Source organism: Meriones unguiculatus, chromosome 7, assembly GCF_030254825.1.
Source record: "Meriones unguiculatus strain TT.TT164.6M chromosome 7, Bangor_MerUng_6.1, whole genome shotgun sequence".
Taxonomy (NCBI): Eukaryota; Metazoa; Chordata; class Mammalia; order Rodentia; family Muridae; genus Meriones; species Meriones unguiculatus.
This window is the reverse complement of record NC_083355.1, coordinates 18994272-19010621: the sequence shown is the minus strand read 5'-3', so window position 1 is coordinate 19010621 and position 16350 is coordinate 18994272. Positions and strand designations below refer to the sequence as shown.

Below are 16350 nucleotides of genomic sequence, written 5' to 3'. Positions count from 1 at the left end.
AAGGCAGAGGCAGGCAGATCTCTGAGTTTAAGACCAGCCTGGTCCTCAAAACAAGTTCCAGGACAGCCAGGGTTGTTACACAGAGAAACCCTGTCTCGAAAAACCAAAACCAACCAACCAACAAACAAAAAGTTGGCTAATATACACAAGATCAACCACCAGCACAGGAAAATAACAAAAAGAAAGGAAGGCAGGCAAACAAAACAAAATCAAACCTTAAGAGTCTATGTATTGGGCTGGAGAAATGGCTCAGTGGTTAAGAGCACTGGTTGCTCTTCCAGAAGACCAAAGTTTAATTCCCTTCCCCGACATGTTAGCTCAAAACCATCTGTTTTGGTCCCAGGGAACCCAAGGGCAACAACCACCCATGTGGTATACAGGTACATATGCAGACAATACATCCACACACATTAAAACAGCCTATGGCTGGGAGCCTGGAAGGAGAGCTCAGCACTTAAGAGTTCTGGCTGCTCTAGCAGAGAATCTGGGTTCAGTTCTCAGCACCCACATGGCAGCTGACAACCATCTGCAATTCTAGTTCCAAGGATCGAGCATCTGCTTTTGGCCTCCTTAGGCACTAGACATGCATAGAGGACACGAACACACATACAGGCAAAACACTCCAACAAATTTAACAAATATATAATAGAGTTTAAAAGAGTCTGTGTCTGGGGGCTAGAGATGCTGCTCAGAGATAAAGTATTTGCCCAGAATGCAGGAGAGACCCTGAATTCAATCACAAGCCCTGAAAATTAAAAAAACAAAACGACTAAATCTAGAATTCTGAACCTATATTAACTAATTAATTAACTAATTAATTAATTCTGAACCTATATTAACTAAAAACATTATCAGCCACTTGTGACATCCATGTTTAGACTGATTGCATGAGGAAGACAATGAGCTGTGCCCTTTTACTTTCATCAACAGCACCTCTTTTTAACAATTTTCATTATGTTTACTTCTTATGTATGTGTGCTTGTATGTGAGGGCAGGCGCTCAGGAGGTCAGAGGTGCTCCATCTTCTTAGAGTTGTGCGCTGCCTCGTGTGGGTGCTGGGAACTGAAGTTGGGTACTCTGCAAAAGCAAAACGTGCTCTTAACCACTGAACCATCTTTCTAGTCCTATTTCTTTTCTTTTCTTTTTTAATGCTCTAGAAAGTAAATCATAGCTAAGCATGATGGAGCACATCTGTAATACCAGCAAGCAGAGAGGGACAGGGCTACATGGCAAAACTGTTCAAAATACAAGACAAAATGTCATAAAAGAATAATGTACAAAAAAAATGTATCATACTGTTTGAGTTGGCAGCACTATTTTTTGCAGATGAGTCTGCTGAAAAAAAATGTACCCTTAAAATGTTATATGTGGGGCTGGAGCAATGTCTCAGAAGTTAAGAGCACAGGACCTTCCAGAGGTCCCGAGTTTAATTCCCAGCAACCACAGGGTGGCTCACAACCATCTATAATAAGATCTGGTGCCCTCTTCTGGAGTGCAGGTGTACATTCAGGCAGAACATTGTATACATAATAAATAAATCTTTTTTTAAAATGTTATATGTAAGCATAATCAAGCAAACTGTCATTGTAATAAGACAAAGCAGTTCAGACTTCTAGGAAATTATCTCTAATTGCATTTTTTTCTGCCCTACTGCTTCATTAGAAAAGAATAATTCAAATATTAATTAACTGGTCTGGTTCCCTTTTTCCATACCAGAGATATAAATGCATATTTAATGTTACAACAGTTTTATAAAAGAAAGCAATGAATGTTGTGCCATGGTTCTGGGGAAATCAAACCCAGGGCCTCTCACATTCTAAGCCAGCAGTCCATCTCCGCCCCTAAAAACACTAATGAGGGCTGTCCTAACGGCTTTGAGCAGTGGTCCTCAACATATGGACTGCAACCACTTTGGGGAAGGGGGCTGGGGGCGCGCAAATGACCTTTCCACAGGGGTTGCCTGAGGCTTCAAAACCACAGACATTTACATTACAATTCATAACAGTAATAAAATTATAGTAATGCAGTAGCAACAAAAATAAATTCATGCTTTGAGATCACTACTCAGTTGAAGAGTTTGCCAAATATGCAGAGAGCCCTGGGTTCAGTCTCTAACGCCGCACAGACCAGGCGAAGTGGCTCTAAGGAATTACACTAGCAATCCCAACACTGGGAGGCAGAGGCAAGAAGATCAGAAAGTCAAAGCCATCCCTGGCCACAAATCAAGGTCAGTCTGGGATATATGAGATTGTCTCAAAAAGAAACAAATTATAGCCAGGCTTGGTGGCACACACCTTTGATCCCAGCACTCAGGGAGGCAGAAGCAGGCAGATCTCTGTGAGTTCAAGGCCAGCCTGGTCTACAAAGTGGACAAGAATAGCCAAAGCTACAAAGAGAAACTCAGACTCAAAAAAACTCAAAACCACCCCCCCCAAAAAAAAAAAGAAAAAGAAAAAAAATTATAAAATGATGTTGATTCCACCATCCACAGATGAAGGAAAAAAAAAAGGGGGGGGGGAAGGAGAGAGCCAGTAAGTTTGATTCCCATAACCTATGTGCTAATACAGAACTGACTACCACAGTTGTCCTCTAACCTCCACAAGCATACTGTGACACTCACGGCCCACTCATCCATATAAAAACAATAAATAATTAAAAATGTCTTGTCTTTTTTTTTTTTTTTTTTTTTTTTTTTTAAAGACAGTCTCTACCTGACTCTGCTTCCTGAGTGCTAGGATTAAATGCATGTGTCACCACACCTGATTAAACCTCAAATTTTAAAACCTGGCATGAAGCAGATAGAACCATACAAGATAGCTTCATATTTAATCTATGAACAAACCAATCCTCCTCTGTCACCAAATAAGACTTTATTGTTTGTCTCTTATTTACACATTCCAAATAAATACATTTTATTATTGAAACAATGAAACTGAAAAGAAAATGTCTCAAGAAGGAAGAAAAAAACAAGCAAACAAATAAGAGGCTGAAGAGATGACTCCGGGGTTAAGAGCAATGACTGCTCTTCCAGAGGACCTGGGTTCAGTTCCAAGCACTCACATGGCAGCTCACAACTGTCTGTAACTCCAAGATCCAACACCCTCACATAGACATACAGACAAAACATCAATAATTTTTTTTTAATTTTTAAAAAATTAAGAAAATAAAAACAAAAACCCTATCCTTGAAAAACAAAACTAAGCCAAACAATGGTAGGCTACACAAATCCTGTTTTGAAGAGAAAAAGAAAACTAAGCACTTTTTAATTGCATAATTTTATTAGTCTACTTAAAATTTATTGCAATTTAAAACGTGAACAGAAACTGGGAGGTGGCATTTTGATCCCAGCACTCAGGAGACAGAGGCAGGCAGATGTCTGATTTCAAGGCCACCCTGGTCTACACAGAGCAAGTTCCAGGTCAGCCAGGGCTACACAGAGGGGCTGTCTCAGAAAACAAAAACAATATATATATATATATATTTTTTTTTTTTTTTTTTAATTGGGGGGCAGGGGCCAGGTGTGGAAATGCACACTTTTAATCCCAGAACCTGGCAGGCAAAGGCAGACAGATCTCTGGAAGCTGAAGGTCAGCCTGGTCGACATGGCAAGTTCCAGGCCAATTAGGGCTATATAGTGAGACCCTGTCTCCAAACAGACAAAGGCAAGCGGACTAAACTAGTGTGACAGCACAGTACACGACATTTTTAGCCTGAGCATTCTCAACTTTCTGCTCCAACTAATACAATATGTAGTAAGTATATTTGGTCACAATTCCATAGTCAAATGGTCAATTTCCTTTTTATCAGAAGAAAAACAATACACCCTCTGGTATTTGCTACAGTATCAATGACAGAGGCATGAGCCACCACAACCTGCTTACCCCTCAACTCCTGAGCCTCTAGAAAGCTTTAAGGAGTCTAAGACTGTAGTGTGCTCAACACATACAGCAGTCTCTACAATACGTTCAATCCCCAGCAGCAAAGAAACTCTAAAACACAAGACCCAAATAGACATCATATAAGATGTCAAGTATACCAGGTATTAAGGAGTAAATCAGGACAGGTAAGTGTTTTAAAAACATTTTTAAGGGCTGGAGAGATGGCACAGCAGTTAGGAGCACTGGCTGCTCTTCCAGAGATCCTGGGTTCAATTTGCAGCAGCTATACAGTAGCTCACAGCCAGCAATCCATCAATAATAGGATCTGATGCCCTCTTCTGTCATGCAGGCACACATGCAAATAGAGCACTGAGCACTGGTATACATAAATACAGCTTTAAATTTTTTTTTTTCACTCAATGAACTGGAAAAATAGTTTGGCCTAGAGGTAAAGGCTATTGCTGTCAAGTCCAAGATGAGTCCCATTCCTGGAATCTGCACAATAGAAGGAAAGAACTGTCTTCTGATCTCCACATTGGCATGTAATATGCATGTGCCCACAAGCACACATAACACACACAAGTAATACATAATTAAGTCAAAACTTTTAATTTTGAAGGGTTAACTCGGCTGGAGTCAGCTCGCCTAGTACATACGAAGCCCTGGATGCAATCCCAGCACCATATAAGTGATATGGTGGTGTGCAATGCGAATCCCAGCAACTAAGAGGTGGAAGATTAACTGTCCCAGGTTACTATTGGCAAACAGTCCCAGGCTATGTGAGATACAGTATCAAAGAAATCTTTTTCTTCTTTGAGTCAGGCTTATCATTATTGTTTTGCTTTGTTGTTTTTGTTTTGTTTTGTTTTTTTAGTGTAGCCTTGGGTGTCCTGGACCTCCAACTCACAGCCATCGGCCTGCCATGTGCACCAACATGCTGGGCTTCAGACTCCTAATTATAATACAAGCAGTAGGTATGCTGAGGAAAAAAGACTGCCAAGAGGTCAAGACCAACCTGGGCTATATAATAACTTCTAGGAGAAGGTGGGTTAGTGCTGAAATGATCTCTCAAGAAACGAAAGGGCCAGACTTTAATCCCAAAGGCAGAGAGACAGGTGGATCTCTGTTAATTGGAAACCAGCCTGGTCGACACAGATTGTACTAGGCCAGCCTAGAAGTATATAGTGAGACCCTGTCTCAGAAAAAGTTGTGTTTTGGTTACATAACAGCATTAAGAACAGGTGTAGAGTATGTATTTGTAGTCCTAGCACTCAAGTGACAAGGGAAGGAGGTGGAGTTTAGAAACAGCCTGGGCTACGTGTAACTCAAAAAAAAAAAAAAAAAAAAAAAAAATACAGAAAAACCGAAAAGGAAAAGAGAAAGGGAAGGGAACAGAGCTGAGAAAATATAATGAAAGAATCCCTCAACAGTACTCTAATGAGAATTTCATAACAAGACAACAAAAGTACTCTGCTCTCTCACTCTCTCTCTCACACACACACACAGAAAAATACAAGAACATCTGTTTTTGTTTTTTTTTTTCCTCTGATTTTGATCGTACAAAAACAGCTTGAAATAATGATCAGACTACGGTTGTCCAAATCTAGTCTTGGACTCATATACTACAATGAAACAAACCAAATGTACAATCCTATGCAGCCTTATAACCATAGTTCCTTCTAACCCCACTTTCCCACAGAAAGATCTTTTTTATGAATATCTTTCTCTTTACTATTCATATGGAATTAGAAATACAGCCTTCACATAATCCATGTTTTAAAAAAAAAACTGCCATAATTATATACCCTGTATCCTCTGTGTTGTTTATGTTTTTGTTTTCCTTTAAAAATAAAATGGTGGTTGTGGCACCCATTTTTGATCCCAGCTCATGAGAGCAGAAGCAGGCTGATCTCTGAGTTCAAGGCTAGCCTGATCTACAAAACAAGTTCAATGACAGCCAGGGCTACATAGAGAAAGCCCTGCCTTAAAAAAACAAAATGGGCAGCGGGGCGGACACTGTGATACATGCCTGTGATCCCAGCACTCAGGAAGGCAGAGGCAGGAGGAGCTCTGTGAGTTCAAGGCCAGCTGGTCTACAAAGTGAGTCCAGAACAGCTAAGGCTACACAGAGAAACCCATGGAAAACAAAACAACAGGAACAAAAACCACTGAAACAAAACAAAAAGATCTCAGTTTGTGACAAAGACCTGCCTTGAACACTCCACAGTCCTGAGATTACAGGGAGGGACAGCAGTATGCCTTTGCTTCTTGAATCTTCTAGGGAACCTTCAGCCAATCTTTTGTCGGCCACACTCTTAACATTCTTCATTTACTAACAATCATATCAATTCATCATCAGTGTTTTGAAATTGGTTTCATCTCTGAATCAAACCCTTTCTATCTCTCATACTTTGGGAATGAGAACAGTAATGATTTTATCTAAGTTTTAGTATCCTAAGCATAGCTGATGTTGATTTTTATAGCTTATGGCATTTCTTCCAATTGAAAAGGGGGAAAAACCCAAACAAAACAAGAAACAATAATAAAATCTGTCCATTTGTTATCTCTTGCACACTTGCATTAGAACAGCAACTCTACTCCACAGTATAGACATGTGCACAAACACACACAGAACCTGTTTCTGCAACCTAAATAAACAAACAAACAAACAAAAACCCTCTTTTCAAGTAAACCTTTTCTGAGAGCCCCATTCTGTTATCAAAGATGGCTCACAAAAGACACTAGTCACATCCTCAGTGGTAGGATGCTTGTGTATCACAATCAAGCCCTTGATTTTTGAAACCCAGTATAAGGGGAAGGAAGGAGAGAAGAGAGGCCCAAAAAGGAATCCTATAAACATACTACATAAAAGTAGATGGCTTTTTTTGTTGTTTTGTTTCTGAAACAGGGTTTCTCTGTGTAGCCTTGGCAGTCCTAGACTCTCTTTGTAGAACAGGCTGGCCTGCCTCCCCAAGCAGTAGGATTACAGGTGTGTGCCACCATGCCAGCTAACAGATGGGTTTCTTACTGCCATCTAACACTGTGATCACTTAAACAGATTCTAGAAAGTCCTTGAGCAAACATCACATTTTTATTATGATCATTGTACTTCCCCATGCTTGGTGAGAAGGGCAGCCAGGCTGGGTCTGTTTAGTAAACACCAGGGTCCCATATCCCAGGACTGAGGAGAAGGAAGGGTTCAGGCCCTACTCCTTCAGGACACCCTGGACAGACTACCCCTGCCCCTGGTGCTGGGCCAGCTGACAGCTGCGGACTGAAGGACTTCCACATTAGTCTCACATCCTGGTCCCAGCAGTCTCAGTTATCTGCCCATAGAATGAGAGATGCAAAATATCAGACCAAACTGAAATACAGACTACAGCACCAGACTATTTTCAGTTCCTAAGAGAATCAAAAGAGCTGGCAAGATGGCTCAGCAAGTGAAGGCTCTTGCTGCCCAAGCCGTCGTACATTTGATCCCTGAGACCAACAAGGTGGAGAGAACTAACTCTCATATATTGTCCTCCGACCTCCACACACACAACATGGCATATGGGTGCCCATGCACGTACACACACACACACACACACACACACACAGATATACAAACACACAAATAAACAAATATTAAAATGGAAAAAAATAGCTCCCCCAAAATAAATATAGAAAAGAAAGGTTTAAAACAATCAAGATGACCCACCATCAACCTCTGGCCTCCACTGTCCAAACATAGTATGTGCATGGACATACCTGTACATGTATACACACACACACACTAATCATGTACCTACACATACATATACAGTTTGTCAAGGTAGAAAACCCAGGATGTATTTGAATTTTCAAAAAAAGAAAAATCAGGATATTTGTGATTGTTAGTAATCATCTATTACACAGATTTTTGTTTAATAAAAATTATCCTCAACAGGCATGCCACATACCTTTAATCCCACCGCTCGAGGCAGAGGCTGGCACATCCCTGTAAGTTTCTGGCCAGCCAAGGCTACATAATGAAATCCTATCTCTAAAAAACTCAAAAACAAATCATTCTAATCTTAAAAATTTATGCCTATGAGCCAGACAGGGCAGCTCATGCTGCAATCCCAGCACTTGGGAAGGGAAATGCTGTGACTCTAAGGAAAGGTCAACTACAAAGTAAGACCCTGACTTTATTAAAAAAAGAAAAAAGAAAAAAGAAAAGAGGTAGTTGTTTCTTCATCTTATCACAATCCTGTCCCTGTCTATTGTTGTAATCCTCTTTTCATTAAAGATCCGATGCACATAACAAGAACTGCATCAGTTCGCTCAGATATAAATACCAAAGAAATTTGCTCACTAGAATTTAGCCACATCACCATTAAAGGCTGCACAACCACAAAATGCTAAGCTTAACAGCACTTTAACAGCTACATATCAATGTACAGCTAGAATTTCAATGAATCTTGAAATCCAGAATATTATCTTATTGTAAATTTCATTATATGTATTTTTATTAGTTTGTGTAAAACTTGAAACTGTGAACAAATGTCTTATTTAGTAAATGCAGAAATAAGTGCTATCTCACTCAGAAATTGAGAGCAGGTTTTAAAGATGTCGTTAAGCTTTATTAGACACACAAAAATCATTCTAGATTACAAAGGTTTCCAAGATAAAATGCCACTTTGAAAAGCTTCAAGTATCACTGAGTTGTGCAACACTCGCCTACATACACAAGCCTTGCATTTGGTCCCCGACACCGCTCACCTAAATAAAAGCTTGCAGTCCCCGTCATCTGGAGGCTGAGGCAGGAGGAGGGCTGCACAGTCAAACAGGACCTATCTGGACAACACAACAGTCAGAGGACAGCCTAGGCAGTTTATAAGACCGTCTCAAAACAGAAAATGAAATAAAGGGGACTGGGTGTAATGGGGTATGCCTGCAATCTGTAATCCCAGCACTCTGGAGGCGCAGGCAGGAGATTAGGAGTTCAAGGCCATCCTGGGCCACACAGTATTTGAGAGCAGCTTATGCTACATGAGACCCAGGCCCTGATCCAGGGGAAGAGAGAGAGAGAGAGAGAGAGAGAGAGAGAGAGAGAGAGAGAGAGAGATCGGGTATTGGGAAATACAGCCAATGGGAGAATAGAGGAAAAAGGCTAAAACTGAACACAATGTATCCTTTATGGCAGTGAAATTTAGCTCTATCAGAAGCTAGCCCAGAAGCCCTTGAAAAACAAGATACAAATCTGGACAAAACAGAACAGAGAAAAGCTGAAACTGTGTGACCTGTCTGAAGGTATGTGTGTGACCTACAAATCTACCTTCCACAATTCATGATTCAATTATACGTGTGTAAAATACAAATTTCAGGCTAGCGATAGCTCAGCTGGTAGTGTAAGTCTTGCTCATATAAGGCCCAGAGTTCAGTCCAGAACTACAGTATAAGTGGGCATGGTGGCACATGCCTACAATCCTAGCATTTGACAGGTAGAGGCAGAAGGATTAGAAGTTCAATGTTTCTCAACTAGTGAGTGTGAAGCCAGCCTGAGCTATGTGAGCAGCCCCAATCTTTAAAATACATACATACATACATACATACATACTACAATCTTGAATACAGGTTCAGGAGTCAAAACATCAGGTAGCAAGATGGTTCAGCAGGTAGAGGCACTTGCCCTACAAGCCTCCTTAGTTAACTTCAATCCTGAAAGTTCTCATCAAGGTGTATATAGTGGTCTGACCTGACCTTCACACATGCACTGTGGCCAGCATGCCCACATGCCCCCACCCCTCAATAAGTAATTAAAAAGTGGAAAAGGTTAGGGAGATGACTTGGTAGTAGGAACATACAGAACTCCTGCAGAGGAGCCAAAATTGTGGGGACACCCATGTGAGGATACCATTGGGTGCAGCTCACAACAGCCTCTAACTCCACCGTCACCCTCTTCTGGCATCCACAGGCACTGTACTCAAACAGCACATATACACATCATTTTGAAAAAATAAAAACATAATCTTTTAAAAAGTTATTCTTGCCAGGCGATGGTGACACACACCTTTAATCCCAGCATTCTGGAGATAGAGGCAGGCGGACCTCTGTGACTTCCAGGCCAGCCTGGTCTACAAAGGGAGTCTATGACAGCCAAGGCTACACAGAGAAACTCTGTCTTGAAAAACCAAAAAAAGGAAGTAAATTTAAAAAATTAGAAAAGCCATGTAGATCCAACTCTACGATGTAAGAGATGTATTAACCAGGCTACTGAACTTTGTAAGCCATATTTCATTTAAAAATGGACAGCAGCTACCTCAGAGATTATTGTCAAGACTGAGATAATGTACACAAAACCTAAAGAATAATGCTTTTTTTTTCTCATTTCTTAACATTTTAATTTGATTTGTGTGTCTGTGTGCAGGAGCACACATGCGGAGCTCGTCAGAGGACATCATGTGGTGTCAGTTATTCTAACATGTGGGTTCTGGGATTCAAATTCAAGTGATCAGGCTTGGCAGAAAGTGCCTTTACTAGCTGAACCTTATTCAATTTTTCAGACAGCTTCTCACATACACGAAGGCTGGCCCCAAACTAGCTAAGGACAAAATTAGGAAATAGTAATTTTCCTACCTCTACCTCCATCATTCTAGTATTACGGAAGCACACCAGAACTGGCCTAGACTTTTTTTTTTTTTTTTTTTAATCCCTGGTTGACCTAAAACTCACAATCTTTCTACCTCTGCCTCCCAAGTAGTAGACATATAAATGCAATCTACTATGCTCAACTACTTAACACCTTAAAAGGCTATATTTAACCCAAATACTCTAAACTTAAAACAGATTTTAAATATATTACTCTCAGAGCATCTTACTATGTTTCATTCCCTCTTCAATGGCTTTTAAGGACATTACTGACAGTTGATCAATATTTTTTCTTTTATTAACAATCTTTAATTATTATCCAGAGATAAACATACTTAAGTATTCTCATCTTATTATTTTTATTGTTACATTATTACTACCATGGTGCTGAGGATCAAATCCAGGGCCCTTCACATATTAGGCAAATACTCTGCTACTGAACGTATTATTAAACCACAGACCTTAAGTATTTTTTTTTAAGTTTTTATTTATTATTTATACAACATTCTACCTACGTACCAGATCTTACTATAGATGGTTATTAGCCACCATGTGGTTGCTGGGAATTGAACTCAGGACCTTTAGGAAGGACGGTGAGTGTTCTTAACCTCTGAGCCATCTCTCCAACCCCCGACCTTAAGTATTTTTAAAGGAATGTTTTTTACAAATGATAGCATAATAATTTACGAAAGGGACTGGGAATGTAACTCAGTAGTTGAGAACCTGCTATGCATATAGACACACACATATATAAATAAAATGTAATTTTTAAAAAGAATTCCATTTCTGAACTGGTGATCTAACTTAGTGGGTAAAGTGCTTCCCTAGCACCACACACAAAGTCCTGAAAGAACACACCTATAACCCCACACCTGTAATCTCAGCACTGTGATGGCTGAGGAAAAGGGATTACAAATCCAAGGTTATTCCTGGCTTTATTGCAGATCTGAAACTAAGGTGGGATGTTTCAAAAAAAGATATATATATATAGATATATTCCCCCCCATTTCCAATACCCTTTATGGAAAATGCTAGGGCATTCAGAATTGCAAGTGAATTATGTCAGGGCAAGGGCAGAAAATAATTAAAATGCATTACTAACATCAAAGGACTAGACGCACCTATTCTTGGTTTTTCAAAACTTTCTATTATATTTATCTCATGGGGTGTGTCAGTGGACAACTTCTGGGAGCTGATTTGGTTCCTTCCTTCCACCTTGTGGATCCCAAAATTCTAACTAAGGTGGTCAGATTTGATGGCAAATGCCTTAACTCCCTGAGCCACCTCTATGGCTGTTATTTCCTAAACTTATTTTTAATTTCTTCCTTTTTCAAGCATCTAAAAATCGAGTGTTTTGTGACTTTTTTAATTAATAAAATTTATTTTTAATTTGTTATTATCTTGTGTGTAATCATGTGAGGGGACACATGTGAGGGGTCAGTTCTCTCCTTCCACCTTCCCGGGATTACACGGAGGTTGTCAGGCTCACAGGGCAAGGACTTTTTACCCGCTGAGTCATTTCACTGGCCCATAAAGCTCAGATTTTATATTAACTTAACTAAAGCATCAAGAAGTCTTCCTGCTCAGTTTCTAAGTGACAACAGACACATCCTGATAGCCAGTTTTCACAATCCTCATATAAAATCCTGTTTGAGCCTGCTGAAAGAGTTGAGGGCCATTTTTCCTCAAAACTTAACTACTCACAATGTTTTCTATTTTATTAGGTCACCTTGAAATTCTTTTCTCTGAAAAGCATTCAAAGGTTTTCATCATCAGCTCATCTCCTAAATGAGTTTAAATTAATAAAAACAAATTGATAAAGCTCATGCAGCCGGGTGTGATGGTGCATGCCTGTAATCCTAGCACTCAGGGAGACAGAGGCAAGGGCATTTCTGTGAGTTCGAGGCCAGCCTGGACTCCAAAGTGAGTCCAAGACAGCCAAGGCTACAAAGGGAATCCCTGTCTCACAAAAACCACAAAAAATAAAAATAAAGAAAGAAAAGAGCTCATGAACTTTATGCTTGCTTTATAGGGTTTATAAGGCTTGCTGTTGAAAAAAAAAAAAAGGTCCAAACTGAAACTGCCTCAAACTTCTGTTAACATGCATTACATCCTTAAACACCCTGAGATGCTGTGTTGTATTGCAGCTTATACAGCGAGCACATGATCACAAAGCTTTTCAGCAACCCCCAAATCCCTTACTGCTGCAAAACTTCTCATAGCATTCTCCGCACAAGAATATTAAACAGTATCGGTTTAAATACTGTTAAACTGTGTTGTCTATTTACCAACTCAATCATCTCCAAGAATTCAAACCCTTCAAATTGCCTTCTGACACACAGCTAGAGTATTCCTGTGTTGCTTTGAGTATGCTCAAAGGAATAAAAACTTGAGTTCTGACGTTCATCCCTTGACCCAAATTGCTGTTGCCAGGAGATGCGGTAGTAATGCAGTGATTTGCAAGTGAGGATGTATTTTACCTAGAAAGAGCCAAAGGCTACTAAATCCTTTATAGTCTTCAATTATTTCTGCAGTAACAATTTTAGCTAAAAACCGAATTATTCTAATTCGGCTTTTGTTGCTGTTGGTAGATTTTGTTTTGTTTGTTTGTTTTTCTTAATGCCTGCCTTCGAAAGGACATCTTTTCCAGAACATTTGCAAATGAAGAAAGGAAGGAAAAAAAAAATCAAGGTTTAGGCAAGAGTTCTCTCACGCTTGGAAAGGCCATCATTATGCTTCTTAAAAATCCTGGTGGGATTCGAAGGTAGGTTTAATACTGGTCCACAGTCCTATACCTTGCTGTTTCCCAATCCAATTAACGGCCTGTAAACAACAGCAGCATTTATGCCCAGAGAAAGCTCAATGCTCGCCTAAACAAAAAGGCGTCTGATAAGGGTGAAGACAAGGTTAGACAGAACGGTGAAGGGTTTGTCTATCACAGCGAGGAAAAGGGGAGACGATCCCCAGGATGATCGGGGCGAGCAAAACCCAAAGGTTCGGTCGCCCCGGCCTGAAAACCGCTGGCCCCAAGCCTTCCCAACCCCAGCCCTCTCCCCCGGGGGCCGGCCCTGCGCCCGCCCAGGCCCCCCGAGCCGGCCCAAGCACAGCCCCGACCAAGCGCCCAGAAAAGCCAGAGGCGAACCGGAGGAAGCCCGAGGTTCAGGGCGAGACGAACGGGGATGAAGCCGGAGACGCGGCCTCATCTCAGGCGGGGAGGCCCCTGGAGACAGGAGGGGCAGGAAGGAGAGCCGGCTTGCACGGCGGAGCCCAGCGCACAAGGAGAGAGAGCCGGGGGGCCCGGAGGGAGGCGGCGCGGGGCTCGCTGCGAGCCCTCCGGGGGGGGCTCCTCGGCGACGCCCGTGTTTACCTGAAAGTCTCGGTCCTCGTTGAAGCGGGAGAAGCGGTCCGCCATTTTGCCGCCTTCACTCCTCCGCGGGACGACGCTCTCCGGTTCGCTCCTTCCCTCCCGCGACACCCGCCCCCTCCCTGCTTCCACGCCTCCTCCCACGCCCACCGGGCGCGCGCAGCCGGCCGGGTGGGGTGTCGGGAGGGGGTGTGGGATGGGAGGGAGGGAACAAACGCGTCCCGACGGGAATCCCGAAGGCGCACGCGCTGTGCAGGCTCGGGGGCGGAACCTTCTCCTCACCGCCCGGTTTCACGCACGGCCCGGAGCGACCCCTGCGGGACGCGCATGCGCGCTCGGCCCGGAGCGCCGCAAGCGCTTCCGGAGGGAAAGATCAGCGGGGCTGGGCGTCCGTGGGGCTGGGGAGTGTCCGCTCGCACCCTTACTGGTGTTCGCTGGTCTTTGTTCTTTCTGCTCTTGTTTATGTTCAAACCTATCCTGTGTTTGTCAAATGATAGTGTGCAGTCACGTGAGATATGGCTGTAGAGCTAGAGTACTTTTAAGTGTTTTTGTTTTCATTTTTGTTGTTGTTGCTTTTGGACAGTGTTTCTTGTAGCCCAGGCTGGACTCTTGCTCGCTGTGCAGCCTAGGCTTGCCTCCCGTTACATAAGAGCATTACTGCAGAGGTAGAAAAAAAAACAAAAAACAAAAACAAAACAACCACAACTCTCTTCTCATAGGCCTTCCATTCCAGGTGGGAAGTCAGCTAACCAATGCAATGACTTACTCGTTGTAAATTTTATTGTTGTTTGGTTTTTCAAGACATGGTTTATCTGTGTAACACAGCCCAGGCTGACCTCGAACTCACATAGATCCATTTGCCTTTGCTTCCTGAGTGCTGGGATTAAAGGCATGAGCCACCAGGCCTGGCTAATGGTTGTAAATATTAATGAGTGTCAAAAACTAAAACTAGATATAGCCATGCTTGAGTCTGAGGGAGGAAGATTAGGAGTTCAAGCTCATCCTTGACTACATAGAGGGTTAAAAGCTAGCCTGGGCTACATAAGACCTGGCCTCTAACAACAAAATCTAAATGAAACTGCAAGGGCGGGAGGTAAGCTGAAATGAAAAGGACGGCGTATCTTAAGGCAACCTATAAATCAAGGCATTACAAGGAGTCCGTAACCTTGGAGGAAAGAAACTCTTAAACACATGGGTACAAAGAGTTTGACCTTTCTTACTATTTTCACCTCCATATATGTATGAGGCTTATCTTACAAGTTATCATATCCCCTGAAAATGGAGTTATGAACAATGATGAACCGCCCTGTCAGTGTCTAGAACCAAACCCAGTTACTCTGCAAAAGGAGCGAGTGCTTTTAACTGCTTACCCATGTCTCCAGCTTCTCTTTAATTGGTGTGGGGGGGGTGAGGCTTATTTAATTCTTTTGCCTACATATCTAGGTGTATGTGTATAAGCTCTTAACAGCTGAACCATCTCCCCAGTCCCCTCCACCTTATTTTTTAAAGACAAGGTCTAATTAAACCTGGAGCTCTTCCTGGTCTGGGGTAATGTACCTGGTACCGGGGAAAGGTGACGACGGTGGTGTGAGCAGAGCTGAAAGCACTAGGACTAGTTACAGGTTACTAGTTAGTTGGGTCCTAAATCATTTTCTCCATTCAGGTAGCAGCTGATGGCTTTCTCTAGAAATGCTAACCAAATAGATCCTGGACTTTAATATGCCAGTCCTAACCAAGGAGATAATTTACTGAAATGAGAGGATCTGGTAAAAAAATAAAACAAAAAACCAAAAACAAACAAACAGAAAAACCCAACAGTCTTACTCACTGTCCTATTGCTGTGAAGAGACACCATGACCGAGGCAACTGTTAGAAAGCATTTAATTGGGGGCTTACTTGCAATCTCAGAGGTTTAGTCTATTATCATCATGAGCATGGCAGCAGCAGCTGAGAGCTGCATCCTGATCCACAGGCCAAGAGAATGGGGAAGGAGAAGGAGAGAGAGAGATTGAGAGTGACAGTGGGCCTGGCCCTGGCCTGGCTTTTGAAACCTCAAAGCCACAAGCAGTGACACTTCCTCTGGCAAGGCCACACCTCCTAATCCTTTCTAATCCTTTCAAACAGCTCCACTCCCTGGTAACTAAGCATTCTTATGGGGACCATTCTTGTTCAAATCACCACACCAATAATATAGTCAGAGATAGCCCCCAACAAACCGTCATAGGTGCTCTACCTGGGAAACTGACTTACAGAAGCAAGGTCATCATGTATCCACAGTGAGCTACAAGTATCACCCCAACATAATACCATGTTCCTGCCCATGGACAAGCCCAGCATTCTGGAAGCCCATTCACTATGTTTAAAGACTACGACAAAAATCTTGGAGGCTGGAGAGATGGCTCAGTAGTTAAGAATGCTTACTGCTCTTGCAGAGGACCCAGATTTGGTTCCCAGCACTCACACGGCAGCTCAACACCCACATAGCCTGTAATTCTG

The 16350-nt window shown here is 42.1% G+C and overlaps 1 protein-coding gene across 3 annotated transcripts in view; it reads right to left on the bottom strand.

Moving 5' to 3' along the window:
- The window catches only part of Gpatch8 (G-patch domain containing 8), a 78970-nt gene extending 64859 nt beyond the window's left edge, over positions 1-14111 (bottom strand). For 2 of the 3 annotated variants that reach the window (XM_060386617.1, XM_021642775.2), the window contains exon 1: positions 13858-14111. Coding sequence is in view for 1 of the 3 variants with exons in the window: in XM_021642775.2 (XP_021498450.1) it covers positions 13858-13902 (45 nt within the window). In the remaining 2 variants the exon portion in view is untranslated. The remainder of the gene's footprint in view (positions 1-13857) is intronic. The other variant, XM_060386615.1, reaches the window with a different exon arrangement.
- Between the last annotated feature and the right edge of the window lie 2239 nt (positions 14112-16350).